Raw genomic sequence first — 20168 nt, 5'->3', positions numbered from 1 at the left:
TTATAATGTGCGGTTTTTATTAGGTATTATTTATATTTAATTTTAAATTTTAAAATAATTTATTACCGCACGATAGATTCTCTAAGAAAATAATCCAACGAGAATCCTTTTCCAAAGAAATAAGGGTGTACAGTTGTATTTTGAAAGATTTTAATGTATTTATAAATCTTTGCTCAAAGACCATTAAAATCTATAAAGTTATAAACTTATTAAAATTCTTTAAAATTTCAATTGAAAACACCTTATTTGTGCATTTGTCAAATTTTCAGAAGAAAAGTGAAATTCAACACTGCTTAAAAAAAAAATACTACAAAATCTCTCAATTTTTTTCAAAATATCATAAATTTTATTAAAATCCTGATTGAATATATTTAAATAAAAAGAATCAAGCATATTTTTTTGTTTTATGGCTCGTAATTCTTCCTCAGCCAGAATGGGGTAGAATAGCATAGCAAGTTTTGGAACATAAAACCCGAACATTTTATAGGCTTTATGTGCTAAGGCTTATGGCTTTATGTATATTTCAATTGTCATCTAAATCTTTTGAAATTTTTCAGAATAGGAAATGTTCGGATTCGAAACGAAAATTTTCGGTTTGATTTGGAATTTTCAGTCCAACTTACAACTCTGGTATGTGTATGATAATAAATGAGAATAAGAAGAATTAGAGATTAGAAAGATTTAAGTATGGAGTAAACACCTCATTCTATGTTAACGAGATACCTTAAATTTTCAGGTACTTCAAACCAAAATCCACGTACGATCCACTTTTTTATTCATTCCCTTGTTACCTTAGTTTTAGTAAATTAAGGCTATAACAACAATGAGAATGACACTCACTCATTACAAATTCATTCCTTACAACTAAACATTCCCTTATACGTGATCTTTTCAAGCTTTACACATATTAGTAACGTGAATCGTCCTGGTTCTTGTTAGTTGGTAAGGTTACTCACTCACTTTGAGCTGACTAATTGACCATCACATGAGAAATCAAATTCATAGGAAGAGATACTATTATAATTACCTAAACGTGTTGATTTCAAGTCTACGAACGCACATATAAGAGCACAATACAATAAATTGTAAGCTGTGTTTTTTTTTTTTGGGGGGTGGGGGGAGGTGAGGAGAGGATAAGGGGAGTCATTGTCTATCGTTGACCTCAATGGTAAATTAGTCGGGGCCTGAAAACGCAATAATTTAGTATGTAATGGAAGTCGACGGTTCGAGTTCACACCAACTAACTAATAAGATCCGAGCCTCTCCTCGAGCAGATTCCTCCTTTTGCTCCTCAACCTACGAAGTATTAGCAGCTGTTTTCAGCTGTTGTTCCCCCCTCAAAGACAAATTCTTAATCGTTACTCACCCGACCGCCACTAAAAACACCATTCTCGTCTCACTTGCAGTGGTGATGACAAACTTGAACACGATTCAATTACTAACCGAATCCTGAGAGTAATTAAGCCCAGAACCCACGAACTGGGCCCGAAAAATACACGCGCCAATTGTGACAACCAACAAGCGCTCGTGCGACGTGGACGTTTTGGGTTTTACGTTCCTACTCCGCTTCTACCCTGTCCCTCTCTCTCTCTCCCCCCCTCCCTCTCTCTCCCCTCTTATCGAAGCCTTAACCCTAACTCTATCCCACACTCCCAGCGATTAATAGCTGTATTCGAATTCTTCATGTGCTGCATTTAGCTTCAGAAGTTCGAGCTTGGAGGTTGGCAATGGAGAATCCCTCGGTGGAGATGGAGATTGGGACATCTGCGGAGTCCTTGGGGAAGTTCTTGGACTCGCAGAGGGAGCTTTTCCACAGCCAGATCGATCAGCTCCAGAGAATCGTCGGCACCCAGTGCAAACTCACCGGCGTCAATCCTCTCTCCCAAGAAATGGTGCGTTGTCTTCGAATTTGAATTTGAATTTGCGTTCTGCGTGTTTGGTTTCCGAGAAATTGGAGGAAAATTTGAAAGAAAATTGCAATCCCTAATTCTAATGTTTTGTGCTTTCGTTTTGTGATACGCAGGCAGCTGGTGCTCTTTCAATTAAGATTGGTAAGTCTTGGAAGTTGGATTATTATTGTTAATTATGGCTAATTTGATGTTTAATCTTGTTTAATTTGCTTATTTGGTTTGATTATGTGAGATGCTATATACCCATCTGGATGCTATAGTTTTCTATTCACAAATTTTTATACTTTTTTCGTGTTTGTTTCATGTGGCCATCATCTGTTATCTAATAACTAGATGGTCCAATTGCAGGAAAAAGACCTAGAGATTTGTTAAATCCAAAGGCTATAAAGTATATGCAATCTATTTTTTCGATTAAAGATACGATTAGTAAGAAGGAATCTCGGGAGCTCAGTGCTGTATTCGGCGTTACAGTCACACAGGTTCTTTCTTTCATTCAGCTTTCCTTCTCAAATTACTTGTTCCTTTAGATGTTTTCGTAATGCATTTAGTTTAAGCCATCATATGACCCTTCCCACAAGCGCCAATGTTGTTCAAACTGATAATGATATATGGCCCTTACACTTTACTACTGGCTATTTTAGGGTTGATTATATATACCCAACATGACATTTTCTTCTCAGTGTTGCTCTTAGGTGGTGATTAGTTTAATTGCTTCTTACATGAGTTCCATTGATTGACAGGTTCGTGATTTCTTTAACAGTCAACGGTCGAGAGTCAGAAAACTAGTCCAGTTGTCAAGGGAAAAGGCCTTGAAATCCGGTGAACATGAAGATTTGCGCGATGGGGTCTCAACAAGCCCTGATTCTTTGATACCAAGTGATCCAGTTCCCTTGAACTCTGTTGGTCCCTCCAATGTTGACGACGCACCATCATGCTCAACGCAAGATAATGCTCTTTCTGGATTAGACGACTTAGATAAACGTTTCGTAGAAGATATTTTCAATTTGATGCGGAAAGAAGAAACATTTTCTGGGCAAGTGAAACTGATGGAGTGGATTATGCGGATAGAAAATTCTTCAGTATTATGTTGGTACTTACAAATCACTTTATAGGTTTCATAGTACAAAGAAGTTTGTCTCTTTTCATGTTCCAAACTTCCACTTGTATACGTGCAGGTTTTTAACTAATGGTGGTGTAATGATTTTAGTAACATGGTTGAGTCAAGCTGCTGTCGAAGAACAAACAAGTGTTCTACTTGTTATCTTAAAGGTATTTATTGGACTGGAATCCATATTGTCGAATATGGAATCATATTGTCAATTATCTATCTTCCATAGTTAATGATTGTTGCTTAAAATTTGAATAATTACCGGCTGCACAGGTTCTTTGTCATTTGCCTCTTCATAAAGCTCTTCCTTTGCATATGTCAGCCGTACTGCAAAGTGTTAATCGACTGCGGTTTTACAGGACACCAGGTGTGTATTTGTTACAGATAGTTCTTTGGGGCTTTCTTTGTCACCTCTCTCTATCTTCCCTTGTCTTTCTCAAGTTCTTCTTTCGTGTCATCTCTGTGTGGTTAAACTTGTTTTTGCTCAATAAATCAAGGCTCTCCATATGTGTTGATAATTCTATTTCTTTGATGTATTTAAACTTTGTTTAGTAGAAGTAGCAATTCTATAGGTGCTTCGGCTGTATTTTATTATACACCATGACATTTTTCTTCTCATTCATCTTAGTTTTATGTCCGTGGCAAGATTCTTTTGTATAATAAGAATTTTTATATGTGCTTTATCTGTCATTTCCTTTATAAACCATGAAATTTTTGAATCTGATTTTATCTGATTTGAAGATCAGACATATCGAACAGGGCAAGAGTTTTGCTATCAAGGTGGAGCAAGCTATTAGCGAGAAGCCAAGCTATGAAGAAACCAAATGGCATTAAAATGTCTAGTGATTCGGAAGAGTTAGTAATTCTGAAGCAGAGGCAAGTACATTTCTCATTGCCAATGCACTGAAAAATTGTGTAAACAGTTTTTAATAATCTATGATTTTCTTGCAGTATCGATGAAGTTATGGGCGATTCAGAATCGTGGAAGTCAAATATGGATATTTCTGTAAGTGCATTGTGATTTAATAAAAAATTCATTCAAATTGATTTAAGTTGCATAAGTTTTACATATTGTTCTTTCATGTTGTACAGGAAGACATCCTTGGAACACCTTTTGAAGGTGCAGAAAACAGGTAAGAATGTTTCCTTCTTCTGACGTACATTTTCGTAAGATAGTGTTTGTGGTGTTAATCTTGTATGTATTTTTTTCAGGAAATTAGAGGCCTCAGAACCCTTGAAGTTATTGACAGCATCACCAGATGAGTCAAATAAGAAGAACATCTTGGGTGTATCTTCATCTCGTATCCTTAATATAGGTTTTTACAATTTTCTCCCAAGTGGTATATTAGAATTCCTGAGTAACATCTACTGGTTTGAAAAAAAAAATTATATCACTAGTTAAGAAAAGTAGCCTTTGTCAATAATAAGTTCTATTTCTGTGTTGTTATGTTTCTATGTGGATGGCCTATAAAAGGTTATACGAATATTTTGTGTATAAGTTGATTTAACATATGAGAGTGAAGAAGCCTATTTCCTTAGCTAGTGGCAGAATTTCGTGAGCGCAGAAAAGTTCAGTTGGTGGAACAGCCCGGCCAATCAGCTGGGAGAAGTGTACCGGCCACAAGAACAACAACTGTGAGTCAGGCTCGTCCAATGTCTGCTGATGATATCCAAAAAGCAAAAATGCGAGCACAATTTATGCAGAGCAAGTATGGGAAATCTCGTTCATCCCATGAAAATAAAGAATTGAAGACTGAAGGTGTGGACAAACTTACAATCTCTCAGGCAAGCATTTTGCCCGTGGTACCCAAAGTTCCAATTCGGTCTAATATTGAGGAACCCAAGAAACCCGCGACAAATCCTTTGAAAGAGAGGGAAATTCCTAATAAGCCCGAAACTTCTCTTGCCCCAAAGCGGAGTCTGGATTTGAAGGAGCCCATATTAGAGAAGTGCCCAAGAATCCAGATCCCATGGAAGATGCCTCCAGGTACCTATGCTTTTAGTGGCTCTTTTCTGGTTCCTTTGACTCTTTGTTCGTAATTTTAAATGTGAAATCAGTAGGCTTAATGGAAAAGGGAAAAGGGAAAAGGAAAAAAAAGAAGATATCCTCCCAAGTTGTATACAGTTTGTTGGGAGTTTGCCTTCAGTATTTCCAACATATATCATAGTGGGAGAGTTAATAGCTTCTCATTGATCAATAATTTCCTTGCCCAACTATTTTTCGTCTTTTTTGTTCTCTCATAAGAGTTGAACTCAAGACCTCTCGCTTACTAAACAGGTGCTCTAGCTCAATCTTATAGCAGTTGAGCGTTGCTCTTTCCTTAGACGCCTGGTCTTGGTAGGGAATGTTACAGTCCAGGCATCAATATTGTCCGGTAGATTAAATGTGCTGCATAGAGAAAACGATTGGAGGATGTAACTTCTTATATGTGACAATAGCTGGGTGTACTGGTGCCTGAGTGGGTGTTTCTCTGCCGGATAAAAATGGCTCGCTTAGTTTAGGTTTCTAACTTTCTAAGCATATTAATGTCATTGTTTGTTTTGTTGACAGAAAGGAATTGTACCTCGTTTTCCTTTCCATGCTCTCTCCTCTATTCAATCACCGTTATGGATTTTGATATTTCTGGGGGCCATTTTGCCACACACGTTACCGAAGTAATGTGATACGAGATTAGTTTTATTACATTTTTTCTTGTAAGAAATTTAAATAAAGTTTAGCTTTGTCATGATTATTTTATTGGTTCCTATGTGAATGAGGTCCACTCGACATGTTTTCTGTAGTTTAAGTGGGAAATTCTACCAAGCAGGCTGAGTGAATGGAAATTTCATCAATTTTGAATTCATTAGCATGAAAAAGATAAAAATGAATGACTGATTACTGTCCAAATCCATACGGCCAGTGCCCGGTAATTGACAGTTCTGTGAGTTCGCACTGAAACTCTGGTAACATGATTCACTAAGAATGTATGTTGAGAAGGACGAGGGGGACTTACCTTTGACGGGCATGAGACTCCGGACAATGTTATCCTATGATACCTAATGGACTTGGCTCTGAAGGCACGAGACGTGTTTTATCCTATGATACCTAATGGACTTCGCTCCGAAGGCATTGACAGATAAATGGACGTTCATTGTTTAGAGGAAGCAAAAACAGAAATTCCGGACAATGTTAAATTCGTCCATTATTATTTAATATAGTTTTTTGGTTGCTTGATGGCTTCTGTAAGTGCTAAAGGTAACATTTTCTGCAGATATCAACCTTTTTCATGTGTTGTCTTTCCGTTCTGCAGAAATAAAACTCAATCCTTCGTGGAGCGTTGGTGGTGGTGAATGTTGCAAAGAAATTGAAGTCCAGAGAAACAGAAACCGCCGTGAGAAGGAAACCATCTACCGGACAGTTCAGGAGATACTGTCTAACCCGAAGGAACCATGGGACATTGAAATGGATTATGATGATTCATTAACACCAGAAATACCAATCGAACAGCCGCCTGATGTTGCTGATACCACTGAAACACAGGCTTCCCATAACACAGAAGTATATAATGCAGAAACAATGGTCGTTCCTTCACAAGGAGCAAACAATGTCGCTTCCTTTCCTCCGGCCTTATCTCAAATTAATAACGCTAGCGCAGCCGAACCGGATCTAGAACTGCTTGCCGTACTGCTAAAAAATCCAGAACTGGTGTTTGCTTTGACTTCTGGCGATGCTGCTAACTTGTCGAGCGAGGACACAGTAAAATTGCTGGATATGATAAAGTCTGGTGGGGCTGGTGTTGCTGGTAATGTAAATGGTTTAGGTAGAAAAACGGAGAGGGTCGAAGTTTCTCTTCCATCCCCGACGCCTTCAAGCAACCCTGGAACGGTGCGTTACTTTGGCTCATTTTGCAAGTTTTGCCAGACATTGTATACACTGTTGCAGTTTTTTACTAGTAATATAAAAATTTACTGTGCACTGCGTTCCCATGAGATTTTAGATAAAAGTTAAACCTCCATTGTATACACTGTTTAAACTGCTTGGTTTTCTGTGCTTTTCGCAGAGTGGATGGAAGGGAGATGCTGGAAGAAATGCATTTCCCCAACAGATGCCGCAGGTTTCATCTGCTCATCACATTATTCCGCCGCAACGGCTATCAACTTCCGAACCGGCAGTACCTTCATACTCACCAGATTATCATCGTATGCAATCACCAGCCTCTGAGATGGCTTTAACCATGAAGAACACGCACTTCCACAACGTATCAAACACGGCCGTGCATCCGGTTTGGGGTGAAGGCACGATCAATGTCGAACGAGCTCCCCTATCTAACTCTTATAATGTAGCAGAACGGCAGCAGCCCTTGTTTTCCACTCCGGCAAGGCAACAAAGACAGCCGCAGCCAGTACAACAATCCCCTTTTTCTGAACCTCACATTCCTATGTACACGCCTAAACAGCCGATGGGCAAACCCGGCCCTCCATCCGATTCGTGGAGAGCCAGGCAGGATTTGCCTTCAAATTACCATTACATAGAGAACCCAAATCAGTATAATGCTTCGTATGGAGGGCATTTGCAGGCACACCTGTTGCCAGGTCCGTCTTGGGAAGGAAATGAACATGTTGGTGGCGAACAAGATTTCCAATCGTGGAGTCCGGATAATAGTCCGAGTAGAAATCCCGGGTATATGTACGGAAGAGAACCCAGAACAAACCCGGGACAGGATTACAGGTCGAAGGGAAGGAATCCTGCCGGATACCGGGACCATAATAGGCAGCAGGGAAACAGATGGCCTAATCGCGGCGGACGCTGAGGTCCTATAATCCAGAGTGGATGTGTTAAGAACGCATTAGTTCTGTCTCTCTCCCTTTGATTGGATCAAGTTTTGGGGCGGACAGGTGACGTGGCACGGAAATCTCAACTCGAACGGATGAGAAACCCTTACTCGAGCGCCTCACAGTTTTGGGATGACCGGATTATTGAAACGAGTGAGAGCTTGTAAAAGCCATCGTGACTGTTGATCTGGGATGCTCATAAAGGACTCTCTACTGATCATTAGTTTTAATTTTATTAGGGTGAAAAAAATATTCCAACATTTGAGCAGCCTTTGTCTCGGTACTAAAAACAAATATAAAAATTCTTGGGCCTAATACTTTAATTTAAGGATTGGATTTGTTGACTATCGGAATTGAATTATTGTTTTGGGCCAAGGGCTTTGGCATTCTGGCCCAGAGAAAGAGAAACCGTAAATGTTGACTTTTATATAAGATTGTTCAGGTTCTCCAATAGAGTTGGGCTAAAGGTTAAATGCAAAAAAAATGATTTGATTTAATTAAAAATTATTTTTAACCCATGATTGTGCTATAATTGTATGGACACCAGACAATTATTTGACCAAATGGGCATCAGGTTAGCCAAATGAAGCCCTCTCGTAGCCCTTTTTTGGAGTCAACCCCTTAGTTGTAATAATTGATTCAAATTCGAATACTAGATTTGAAAACATTTAACAATAATTTAACTAAATTAACCAATTATTATTGAAAGGGTTATGTTTAGCCCCTTTGGTTGGAGATGGTTTATGAGTATGGTCTAACACTTTTCATTTAAAAACAATTTTTTGTAGGGCTTTAATTCTAGACTTGGCTATATTAAGCCCTTTCGGTTAGAGATGGTCGTAAGGTCTTCTTCTTACTCTTATGTCTTCTTTTAGCATAGTTTATAGTATTCAAATCGCTTATATTCTAATCGTCAAAATAGTGATTGTATTATATATATATATATATGTGTGTGTGTGTGTGTGTGTATTGTACCCAAATCCATGATAATTACCCACATGACATTGTGATATTAATTTAAGATGTTGTAGTGTCGGAGGTGTATCTAAGTCATTTTCCAACTTTGGAATAAATGTTTTTAAAAAGTTGGAAATACATTTATTCCAAAGTTGGAAATGTTACAAGTAATATATAGGAGATACGAAGAACAAGAGAGATTGGAGAAGAAATCAAAGAATTATTTCTTTCTCGTTAAGATGCCTATTTATAGCCTTAGGATTTATATAAAAAAGTTTTAACTAATTACATATTACATACTGATCCAAAAGTAAACGGCCAAAAAATAAATAATATTTAAAGATTTGTAAATTTGATAAATAAGTTTGTCTTGCCTTAACCTTAAGAACTAATATAATAAAATCCTTGTGAGTTTACAAATGTGTTCGAAAATAGTTACAAGTGTTTTCTGTCACATTCCCATCTGGGGTCCACCACATCCCCGGTCCGCTCCATCATTGTAGCACGATATTGTCTACTTTGGGCCCCGACCACTCCCTCACGGTTTTGTTTCTAGGAACTCACACAAGAACTTCCCAGTGGGTCACCCATCATAGGAGTACTCTCGCACACTACTCGCTTAACTTCGAAGTTCCCATGGAACCGGAAGCTAGTAAGCTCCCAAAATGCCTCGTGCTAGTAGAGATAAGAATATACATATAAGGCTTAGAGGATCCACACCCCTGAGCGATGTGGGATGTTGCAGTCCACCCCCTTTAGGGGCCCAACGTCCTCGTCGGCACACCACGGTCAGGGTTAGGCTTTGATACCAAATTGTCACATCCTGGCCTAGGGTCCACCACAACTCGGGCCCGCTCCACCACCGTAGCACAATATTGTCCACTTTGGGCCTTGACCACGCCCTCATGGTTTTGTTTATGGGAACTCACACGAGAACTTCTCAGTGGGTCACCCATCATAGGAGTGTTCTCGCGCGCTACTCGCTTAACTTCGGAGTTCCCATGGAACCCAAAGCCAGTGAGCTCTCAAGAAGTCTCGTGCTAGGTAGAGATGAGAATATACATATAAGGCTTAGAGGATCCACATCCCTGGGCGATATGGGATGTTACATTTTCAGTTAACTAAAAGCATCTTCCAAATGAGGTGTCAAATTTTGAAGATAAAATTTAAATTTGATAGCATATGTGGCGTTTTCACATTTTTTAAAGTTGTACTCTCCACCCAATATGTCAAATTAAATTATTATTTTATTATATTACAAAATAAATGATTAAACCAATAAAAATTTAATTAAAGACGTTTAATACTTATTAAATCGGGAGCGTTCATCAAATGCACCAAAGAGACATGAATGTCAACACCAGCATTCCTTATAATAATGATTCAATCAATAAAAAAATTAATAGAAGGGAAAACTAATGAAAATGGCTTGAAAACTTTTAGTTTTAACGATAAGGACAAAATAAAGAGTAAAGTGAATAATACCATATTTAACTTTTTAGTGTAAAAATATAATTTTTCGTTAAAGTGAATAGTACCGTGGGCTTTTTGTTAAAACTTCCTTAATAAAAACCATTAATTTAATAATTAATTTTGAAGTTGCTGTCAAATTTGACAACAACCTTCTTGTTGCCAATCCATATCATCGCCATATATGAATTGACATTTCGGTTGGAGAATATTAGTGTGATCTTTTTTTACTGTTACAGCTTATGTGAACATTTTAACATCTCATTTGGAGATGTTTTAAGCATTTCTAATGACGTTTGGTAGTTAAAAGCTTTTTTTTTTATCTATACAAATATTTGGACTCGCATATAATAAATTTGCTTATCCGCAAAAAGTGCTTTCTAAATAAGCACTTCCAAAGAGCCTTATTTTTCATTCTAAACCCATCAAGCCCAAAAGCATGTAGCATAAAAATTTGCAAATTCCAAACACAAAAGTTACGTTGACAGAAAGTACAGTTGATACTTGATAACTTAAAGCCTAATGGCTTCACCTTCACCTTCAAGCTCCATCCTTCTTTCTCAATCTCTGATCGAGTTCAAATTCCACCACTGAAAACCCAGTTTCTGAAGACGTTTCTTTCGAGCTCCAGCAATGGGATTCAGATTCCACAATCTCAATTCTGTACGCAAAAGGCTCGCTTTCCACGTTCACAAGCACAATCATCGTCCTCCTCTTCCCAATCCCACAATATCCCAAATCGTCGATTCCCATCCGCAAAACCCTATTTACTCGATCGCCAGACGGTGGCATTTGGGCCACTCCCACCACCAAAACGATGATCAGCATCGCCTCTCCGGTGAAGAGGGGGAGAAGATTTTCCGGATGGGATTGGCAGCTGATGTTGGACTGGCTGCCGGGAAAGCTTTGACGGGTTACTTGTCCGGAAGCACGGCGATCATTGCTGATGCCGCCCATTCGGTCTCCGACGTGGTAACATTCTTGTGTTTTTGTTCTTGCTTACCCCATGTTGGTTTTTTGCTTTTTGGAGAATTGGATGTTAAGGAGCAGAAATTATGTATTTAGAAACTGAATTTTGTAATTGGGAGTCAGGACATTTAGGAGCAGAAATTTGTAATTAGAAGCTGAATGTTGTAATTAGGAGCTGAATTTATGATTTTCTTGCTTCCCCATGTTGGTTTTTGCGAGAATTAGATGTTCTTGTTTAGGAGCTGAATTTTCACTGAACTACTTGCCCATGTTGCATATTGTCTGCCTGAATATCTGTTACTCTTTAGAATTTTGGGGTTGCCCATATCTGTTACTCTGTTTTAAGATGTATAATGCACGCTTTTTTTTTTTTTTTTTTTTTTTTTTTCATTTTCTGCTTATATTTTCAGGTTCTTAGCAGCGTTGCTTTATGGTCATTTAAAGCTGCAAAGGCTCCGAAAGACAAAGAACACCCATATGGTCACTCTTGATTTGTACCTACACGCTACTCCATTGATCTCGCATTATGCATATACACCCTACTTGTGTATTTCGTATCCTTGTGTTTGTTGGAAACTTGGGACATTATACAATTGTTTTCTTGTTTTTCCAGGACACGGTAAATTTGAGACTCTTGGAGCACTTGGAATCTCTTGTATGCTGTTGGCCACGGCTGGTGGCATTGCATGGCATGCTTTGGATCTTTTGATGGTAAGTGTCAAGTCGACTACTCATATGTAGTTATTTTTCTGTTTCCAAATGGTTTCAGATCGATAGACTATTGACAGTTAAAAAAATCATGATCAGTTTCTCTTGATAGTGAATCCAATTCTTCGTTGATCTTCCATGTTCAGGGATTGTTTTCAGCAGATCCTGCTATAGTTAGTCAGTCATTGACACATGAGCATGGGCATAATCATCATCATGGAGTTGACATGGAGCATCCTGTTCTAGCATTGAGCATGACTGTTTTTTCAATATCTGTTAAAGAAGGGTACCAAAGTTTATAAAAACTTATTTATCCATCTCAACTTCTATTTTCATTTCTCTCCTTATGCGTGCTCTTCTCCTCCGTTTCCCTTCTCTTTCTCTCCCACTCACTATTTGCCTTTCTCTTTTGCTTTTAAGACTTTACTGGATTACATTACGGGCTGGGGAAAGACAAGGTAGTGGATTGATGAAAGCAAATGCATGGCATCATCGTGCAGATGCTATTTCATCAGTAGTTGCTCTCATTGGAGTTGGTAAGACACTTTGGTTTTTCCTAAAGATCACTTTATCAACTTATATTTCATATTCTTGAATTAACTAATTAAAACCCGTGATCCTACACTGAGCATGGTTAAATCATTGTGATTTTAGGAGGTTCAATCCTTGGAGTAAAGTTTCTGGATCCCCTAGCTGGTCTTCTTGTCGCAGGCATGATCCTGAAGGCGGGAATTGAAACCGGGCATCAGAGGTCTGATTTTTGTTCTCTATTATATGCACCATTATATCACACTTCTTAGATTTTCAAAGGAGTACATGTGACTGTTTAAGCTGTTACACGTGCTGGTTCCTACAATCATGAATATAGTTGCAAAGATATATGGCACCTCTAGATGTCTAACGTTGGTCTTTAATTTTAAGCAAATAATGCAAGCTTGTCACCAAAAAAGAAAACAATGCAAGCTTAATGCATCTCTTGTTGTGCATGCGTATGAGTCTCTGTTAACTTCTCAAGACCCTATTTGATATATGTGTGCACTTTCTTTCTTTCTTTCTTTTGGCGGTGTACCCATTTTAGTGTCTTGGAACTGGTGGATGCTGCAATCCCAGCAGAACTTTTGGATCCTATGAAACAGACAATTGTACAAGTTGAGGGTGTGAAGGTATGCGGTTATTAATTCTTATAATGCATTTACGAAATTATTTCTCTATGTATAATCTGGTCTTTGAACTCCCTTAGTCAAAGAAAGGCTGTATTCTGTTAAGCTTAATGGTATTAGCTAGGATCTTAGCATTTTCGTTTTCCTGTTTGAAATGACCTTTCAGGCTGTGTACAGGGTTGTCATCGGTTGAGGGGAAGGAGGGCAGGTTCATCTCTATACCTTGATGTACATATTGAGGTTCTCTCTGAAACTTTGTGGCATTGTCAAATAATGTATCCATCTCCTGTAATGTATCTCATTTGTTTCTTTTGCCTGGCAGGTTGATCCTTTTTGTAGTGTTAGCGCTGCACATGACATTGGAGAAAATGTTCGTCATCAGATTCACAAATCCCATCCTGAAGTCTCTGAGGTTTTCATACACATAGGTATGCTACACATTTTTGGATTGCGAGTTTTCGATATTGAACTAGACAAACTATGAACGCTCAGTTTTAGACAAACTAGGAATGACTTTTATCCTAATTTTTCGTGTTTATACATTCAGAATTTTCATCCACGGTTCAATTCACTTATATTGGATAAGATGATTCGGGTTTCTCATTATATCTTTTAATTTCTCATAACTTACTCTTACTTCTTTGTAGATCCTTCAATTTCACAAATTTTCCCCAGTGAAGATCAGCCAGAAATTCTCAAAGAAACTGCATGCCCGAATGTTTCTCCTGCAGAAAAAGACATTGAGGCAGCCGTTTCTACCATCATCTCATCGAAGTATGCAGAGGTATTTCTCCTCTCTTTATCAAGTTGGAAATTCAAGCTCAGCTTGACTTTGATCTTTTGCATGATGTTACTCCAAATGTGGATGTTATTTCTTCACTGGCAGTTAGCTCATGACGCTTTTGATTAAAAAAATTAGAGTTCAACAATATATGCGTTCACTTCCTCATTCAAATGTGGGTCTTATGAGTAGATTTCAAATATCGATCTTATTAGAAGATTGGATTTGAAACAAGACACCCAATGTTCTTATTTCTGCGTGTGTTTCAGAAAATGGTTGTCGAACGCATTACGCATCACTTATTACAAGGCAAGATGTATCTCCAAATTGAGGTTTCCATGCCCCCGGACATCCTAATTCGGTAAAACCCTGTATTCTTTTACCAACTTGACGATTTCAGTCCCGTCTACAGTTCCATTCCGTAACGGTTTTAAAGAAATGTTTCTGATTCCAGAGATGCAATGGAGGTGGCAAAAGAAGCCGAGCAAGACATTTTGAGGGCGGCGACGAATCTCATTCACGTCGGCATTCAGCTGCGTCTGAGGAATCCAATTCCACGGTTCAACGGTGACTAAGAAGCCAGAAAGAAGGCAAGCAAGTGTTAGACTACATGGTTTTCCAATTCCACAATAAAAATTTATTCTTTTAGGTTTAGATTATTTGCATATATGATATATCAGAATAATTAATTAACCTTTGATTGGTTACGTTTCATGTACCAAAATAATATATTAATTCTTAAAATCTGTCTCTCATAAATGTATTGTTACAAATTTCTCAATTTGTTGAATGTTTACTTTGAAATTTTTTCTACAACACATACAACCGTTATCCCTATACACCGGGATATTTAAAATTCCAATTATTTTAATTAATAATTAAGTTTTATTCTACTAAGTGGGGTTATCTTTATGCATCATAAAACGCAACTCGGCTCGATTTAAAGTCAAAGTTTTTTGTGAGCTCCAAGTATTTCATATATATATTTTTTAAAAGCCTTTCCGAGTTTTTCTCTACCTTTTTGGTCCTAATCTTTTGTTTGTCTGTTTTCAATTCACATGTCCAAACTACTAGTTCACGTGTTTAAACCACCTTAACTGATTTTTGCTCATTTTAGGTTCACGTGTCCAAATCACCAGTTTATGTGTCTAAACCACCTTAATTGACTTTTGCTCATTTTATTTTCAATTGTGATCTTACTTACTTTACCTCTTAATTTTATCATTTCTCGTGTGTCCAATTAATTTTTATCTTTGTTGCACTTATTTTTTACTTTTTGACCATCCAAAATTTCAGTTATTTTGATGCTCCATTAATATTTGTTATTAGGGTTAATGTTTTTTAAGTAGAATAATAGTTTTAGTATGTAAAATAGTTAATTGTCATTAGGATTAATCGGCTTTATGGTCTTGAATATGTCCACGACTTACATTTAGGCACCTTAAAATTAATAAAATAAAATGTCTTGGATTTTGATTTAGATGATAAATTCAAGACAATTAAAACAAAACAATTAGGCCAAAGAAATCCGGGTTTTTTGAAATTTTTTTTTTTGGGTTATAAAATTGAAAATAATACGGTAAAAGAATGAGAAACCAAATTAAAAAAAAAAAAAAAAAACAAAAAGAGAACCATTGATCAGATAATTGTAGTCTGTAATTTTAGTCGACACGATGGAAAGTCCGATAAACATATCATCACGTCAATGGTTCTTGATTAAACAGAGAAAATTAAAACCCAATAAAATTAAATAAATAAATAAAGGAAAATATAATAAATAAATAAAGGGGTTGAGGCTCAGAAGGATCCATTGGTAATTTTGTAATCACAGTAGGGAATTTAATCCCTCAGAAAATAGGTAGTTTTTCAGCATCACTGCCTCAAACTCAAACCCCCTTCTTCCCACCATATATAATCAAATTACAAAAACCCTAATTTACAGAAACCCTAATCCCAGAGAGAGAGAGAGACGGAGAGGGGGATTGCTGTGACAGAAGAGAGTTGAGCTCTGAATATTTATAGAAGAGCGATTCGAATTAGGGTTGAAGGGTCTTGCCGTCTTATGGGAGGGCAATTTTCTGCAGCCCAATAGAGCCCATTGAGCAATGGATATTGCCAAGCTGGAAGTGACAATGGGCTTATTATTCATTTCCAAATCCAATGGTAGGTAAGAGCCCTGTTGGAGTTTCTCTAATATACGTTAGAAGTGCACATATAAGTTACACATTTGATAACAACTATTAGATCATTTAGCTTAAAAGAATCTAACCGTTTTTTATTCAGATGTGTAACTTATATGTGCACTAAAGAAAACCTCAGAGGTCTACACATTAATGCTTGATAAACCAATTCACTCATATTTTAGTTGGCCAATGCATTGTGCTTGTACTCTTGAATCATATTTGAATCCCCTTCTGTTGTAAAACATATTAGTTTAAAATAAAATATCGTTTTGTTAGAAAATAAACTAAATAAATCTATTCATACTATACTCTAATATATAAACTTGTTATCCATTTATATTATAACACTGATATACTACATGACGGCTTTTCAGTGTTTTTATAATCTTGTGGTATTCCTCCTTGCTTGGTTCAAGGCATTGATGTTAACGTTTAATATTCATTCCAAAGGGAAGGCAAAGTCCCATTCAAGTAATTTATTGATATGAAAAGAAAAACACAAATGGGATTTTCTGAATTAAGCAAATGTACCAAGAGCTTCTAGCATCTCATTGGGTCATACTTAGTACATAAAATGCAACTTGGGTTGATAAAAAAGGACACAAATTTGACTATACCGAACGAATGTAAACATTAATCCGGGCCTAAAATAGCCCAAATCTCAAACGTGTCACCGAAGAAAAACAAACCCTGGTCTGCTTCTTCCCTTCTTCTTCTTCTTCTTCTCCTTCTTCTGTAAGTAATGGATAATTCGTAAATGTAGATATTGTAAGGAACATTAAGGTTTACTCAAACATCCCAAATCTGCTTTTCCATAGCCGAATCTCCTTGCGAGCGTTGTTGTTGCTGCTGCTGAAAAGGGTTCATCATTGCCGGCAATCTGTGCTGACTCATTGCCTCCAAGTCCAACCTTTGCTGGTGGTGGTGGAGCTGCGCATGCAAGCTTGGCGGCCTTGACCCTCCGATGCCCAGCAGATCGAGCGTTGTGCAAGGCCCCAGCGCGCTGTTCATTCGATGAGTCGAATTAGTATTACTAGAATTGTTGTTAGGGCTATTAATGTCCTGATGACCATGATGATCTTGTTCGAAATTCTTCAACATTGCCTGGTGGTTCTGATAGTTCTGGTGGGGACCCGCGCCGCCGATCCCCATGAAGACTTGACTGAAGAGTCCCATGTCATTCATTGCCGAGCTGGCGGTTGGGTTGTTGGAGTGATGATCAAAAGGCTGTGACATTTCTTGTGGGCCCTTTTGAATGAGCTGGTCAGTGAACCCTCCGATCATGTTGTGTGAATTATGTGACTGAGGATCAGACGGCTGAGGTTGCTGTTGGAAGTGGTGAGGCTGATGATCATACGACGGTGGGGGTCGAATATTATTGTTTAGAATGGAATTAGGGCTAGAGAGGTGGCCATGATCGGGGCCTGCCATACTGCTAACAAAGCTCTTCTGCATCATCGGCGAGTTGATCGTGGAGTTGCTTGCAGTGGCTCCCATTTTGGCGGCTTTTTGAAGCAAGGCGGTGGCTGACATTTGAGCTACACCGGTAATACTACTTAGGCTGCTGCCTCCGTTTTTGGTTTCTTGGTGGTGAAGGTAAGTGAACCCTGATGAGCTGTTGTTGTTGTTGGAACTCAGCTGAAGGCTGGAGGCCGAGGTGGAAGACACGCTTCTTGGCCCGCCAAAGAGCGAACCGGTGGTGTTAGAGAACATGCCTGGTCCTCCACCACCGCCGCCACCACCTGGGATGTTCATGTTCATGGACTTGAATGGCATTGGGACAAGATCTTCAGGAAGCTTGTTTTTGTTAGTGTTAATATCGTAACTGACGAATTCGGAGACTCTTCCTCCCATGGGGGAGGTGTTGGTGTTCATGGCCATTGATGATATGAGCTGATCATGTGGCATAGGCATTTGGTTTACTTTGTTGTTTTCTTCTGCCAATGCGTCACAAAAGGCTCTGTGGGTGATAAAGCTATCCCTCCTGCACAAACTCATGCAAAAATACATAATTTGTACTTGATATTGTTTGATTACATAAAAAATTGAAAGAAGAATGTATAGTTATCTTAATTCCAAAAATAATAAAATTATTTGGACATACAAAATAGACATAAAACTAATATAAATGGACCCTATCATTATGTGAACTCCATGTATTTTAAAAACTGTCAATACAATGTGTTAATATTGTGTGTCTAAACGGTAGTTAAAAGGAAAAGTTGTGACATAAAATTGAAAGGTTTCAAAAAGAGATCGATGAATGTAACTTTATTTCAATTATTGCCCATTTTTTCCTAAATGTATATTTTCGCGTTTGGAGGGCTCAATCCAACAATGCTCCACTACACTAAAAGTCATTTTACAAATACATTTGTGACAGTTTGTAAGAAAAATGCTGCAGAAATTATATCTAGCTCATAGAATAATAATAACGTAGTCAAGTTGGTTAAAGTAAAGTGATTCATAACAAGTTATAATTTTACTCTTTGTAATATAGTATATAGATTAATTTAGTAAAATTATCACTCAGTATAAAAACAAAATAATACACACACACACACACACACACACACATACATACATTATATAAACATATGGGAGCTAATTCTCGACAAATTAAGCAACCATATATACATGTAGTACTTTTTTGTGATCCAATCTTGATTATCTGTTCATGCACATGCAATATTTAATTAACAAAATTAAACTATCCATGAGTATGAGTTACTTAAGGAACCTGGAAAAGATGGTCCCACAGTCACACTTGTACTCCCTAGTGCCGCAGGTCTTCTGATGCGCCTTCCAGTCCGACTGCACTGCATATTTCTTGGAGCACTTGTCACATTTCCATTTTTTCTCCCCATGTTTCCGGCTGAAATGCTTCTTAATGCCGGTGAGGTCTCCTAGCGCTCGAGCTGGGTTGTGGTGGACACACGTCGGCTCGGGACATATGTAGACCCTTTTCCTAACCTCAGTTGTGGTTCTCTGACGGAGCTTCCATGGAAGGTTATGGCCTCGCCGGTGCAGCTGAAGGTTTTGATCCCTTTGAAACCCTTTGTTACAGATTTCACACACAAATCGGTTCGTTGCCATTAGGGTTGTTGGTGATAGTGCAATAACTTCCGCACTAGGATCTGATCACAAATTAATACAAATTTGTTAGAACATAATTAATTAACTTGCACAACTATAAGTATAATTAGCAATACTAGTTGTGTTATGCTACACAGCATATATACTTGTGACCAACAAAAAAGTGAAATCAAGCAAACAGTTCTACTTTATTGGCAACAATTCTTCAAAATGTTTTGATTCTTTCACAAGATAACTCAATCTAGAAACTCCCATTTTTAATAAGAAGAATATATATTGCTGAAATGAAAAGATTACAAGACTCAAGCATGGCGCCAAATATAGGTAAATATTCTCCAGTGATCACTCTCAACGTCCAGTGATGAGTCTCAACATAAAAGCTGACATGATTCGGAAAGAAACCCTTTTTTTGTTCTTCTAAAATAAATCAAATCCGTGCGCCTTGAGTTGTATGTCATACATATGGTGAAACATGGCAATCGAATCGAGGAAACTACTCGACATTAGTAGTGAAGAAATTAATTCAAAACTATTTGCCTGGAGTTCCTGGAAGATTTCTTTTCTTCTTAAGAGGCGGCTGCTGCGGCTGCTGATGAGTGACAGAGCCATTACTGTTGCTTTGCGCACCGGAAGCACCGCCAGAGTTGGAACCGTGCAAGTGGTTTTGTTGCTGGTCTTGATGAACTTCTAATTCTCCAGTATTATTCCCTGAGGAGAAGCTTCCTTCTTCAACATCACCTGTAATATTTGACATTTTTGACAGACAAAAAGGGTTGAGAGATGATTATACAATTAAAATTACTTGGCTTGTCCTTTCTAAAAGTTGGCTCAAATTTTCTATGTTGGTAGAAGGACTGGAGGACTAGAGACTTGTTTTTGGCGAACAAAAGTTCAGGAGTTGCTTTTGGTAGAGGAAGACAAAAGCAGGGAATTCGGCTTCTTCATTTCTGGTGACACTGGTGAGAGAAGGAGAAGCAACTTTTGTGCAATATTTAGACTTAATCTTGGAACCTG

The 20168-nt window shown here is 37.9% G+C and overlaps 2 protein-coding genes, 2 non-coding genes and 1 pseudogene across 5 annotated transcripts; 2 read left to right on the top strand and 3 right to left on the bottom strand.

Annotated features, from left to right (window-relative positions):
- The first annotated feature begins 1503 nt into the window (after positions 1 to 1503).
- On the top strand, positions 1504 to 8175 carry LOC137716212 (homeobox protein LUMINIDEPENDENS-like). Of its 2 annotated transcripts, none has more exons than XM_068455628.1 (13): positions 1504 to 1892; positions 2024 to 2051; positions 2259 to 2389; positions 2651 to 3000; positions 3086 to 3179; positions 3292 to 3385; positions 3765 to 3894; positions 3970 to 4024; positions 4111 to 4151; positions 4231 to 4319; positions 4568 to 5005; positions 6309 to 6883; positions 7059 to 8175. In XM_068455628.1, the coding sequence occupies exons 1-13, from the start codon at positions 1728 to 1730 to the stop codon at positions 7806 to 7808; spliced, it is 2940 nt and encodes a 979-aa protein (XP_068311729.1). In that variant the 5' UTR covers positions 1504 to 1727; the 3' UTR covers positions 7809 to 8175. The 2 variants fall into 2 exon arrangements, with proteins under 2 accessions (XP_068311729.1, XP_068311728.1); XM_068455627.1 differs by having other exon boundaries at positions 2244 to 2389.
- Positions 8176 to 10732: 2557 nt separating this feature from the next.
- On the top strand, positions 10733 to 14656 carry LOC137715933 (metal tolerance protein 2). The gene is made up of 12 exons (XM_068455297.1): positions 10733 to 11229; positions 11637 to 11706; positions 11840 to 11937; positions 12081 to 12220; positions 12355 to 12470; positions 12589 to 12685; positions 13013 to 13097; positions 13272 to 13334; positions 13417 to 13522; positions 13742 to 13878; positions 14145 to 14236; positions 14330 to 14656. The coding sequence occupies exons 1-12, from the start codon at positions 10891 to 10893 to the stop codon at positions 14448 to 14450; spliced, it is 1464 nt and encodes a 487-aa protein (XP_068311398.1). The 5' UTR covers positions 10733 to 10890; the 3' UTR covers positions 14451 to 14656.
- An 851-nt stretch (positions 14657 to 15507) lies between these two features.
- Positions 15508 to 15583, bottom strand: LOC137716658 (small nucleolar RNA Z155). The gene has a single exon (XR_011065723.1). It is a non-coding gene; the product is annotated as a small nucleolar RNA Z155 (small nucleolar RNA).
- Positions 15584 to 15665: 82 nt separating this feature from the next.
- Positions 15666 to 15760, bottom strand: LOC137716656 (small nucleolar RNA R41). The gene has a single exon (XR_011065721.1). It is a non-coding gene; the product is annotated as a small nucleolar RNA R41 (small nucleolar RNA).
- Positions 15761 to 16847: 1087 nt separating this feature from the next.
- On the bottom strand, positions 16848 to 19908 carry LOC137714662 (zinc finger protein GAI-ASSOCIATED FACTOR 1-like; annotated as a pseudogene).
- Positions 19909 to 20168: the final 260 nt, after the last annotated feature.

Source organism: Pyrus communis, chromosome 14 (genome assembly GCF_963583255.1).
Source record: "Pyrus communis chromosome 14, drPyrComm1.1, whole genome shotgun sequence".
NCBI classification, from domain to species: Eukaryota; Viridiplantae; Streptophyta; class Magnoliopsida; order Rosales; family Rosaceae; genus Pyrus; species Pyrus communis.
This window is presented reverse-complemented; position numbering and strand designations above follow the sequence as displayed.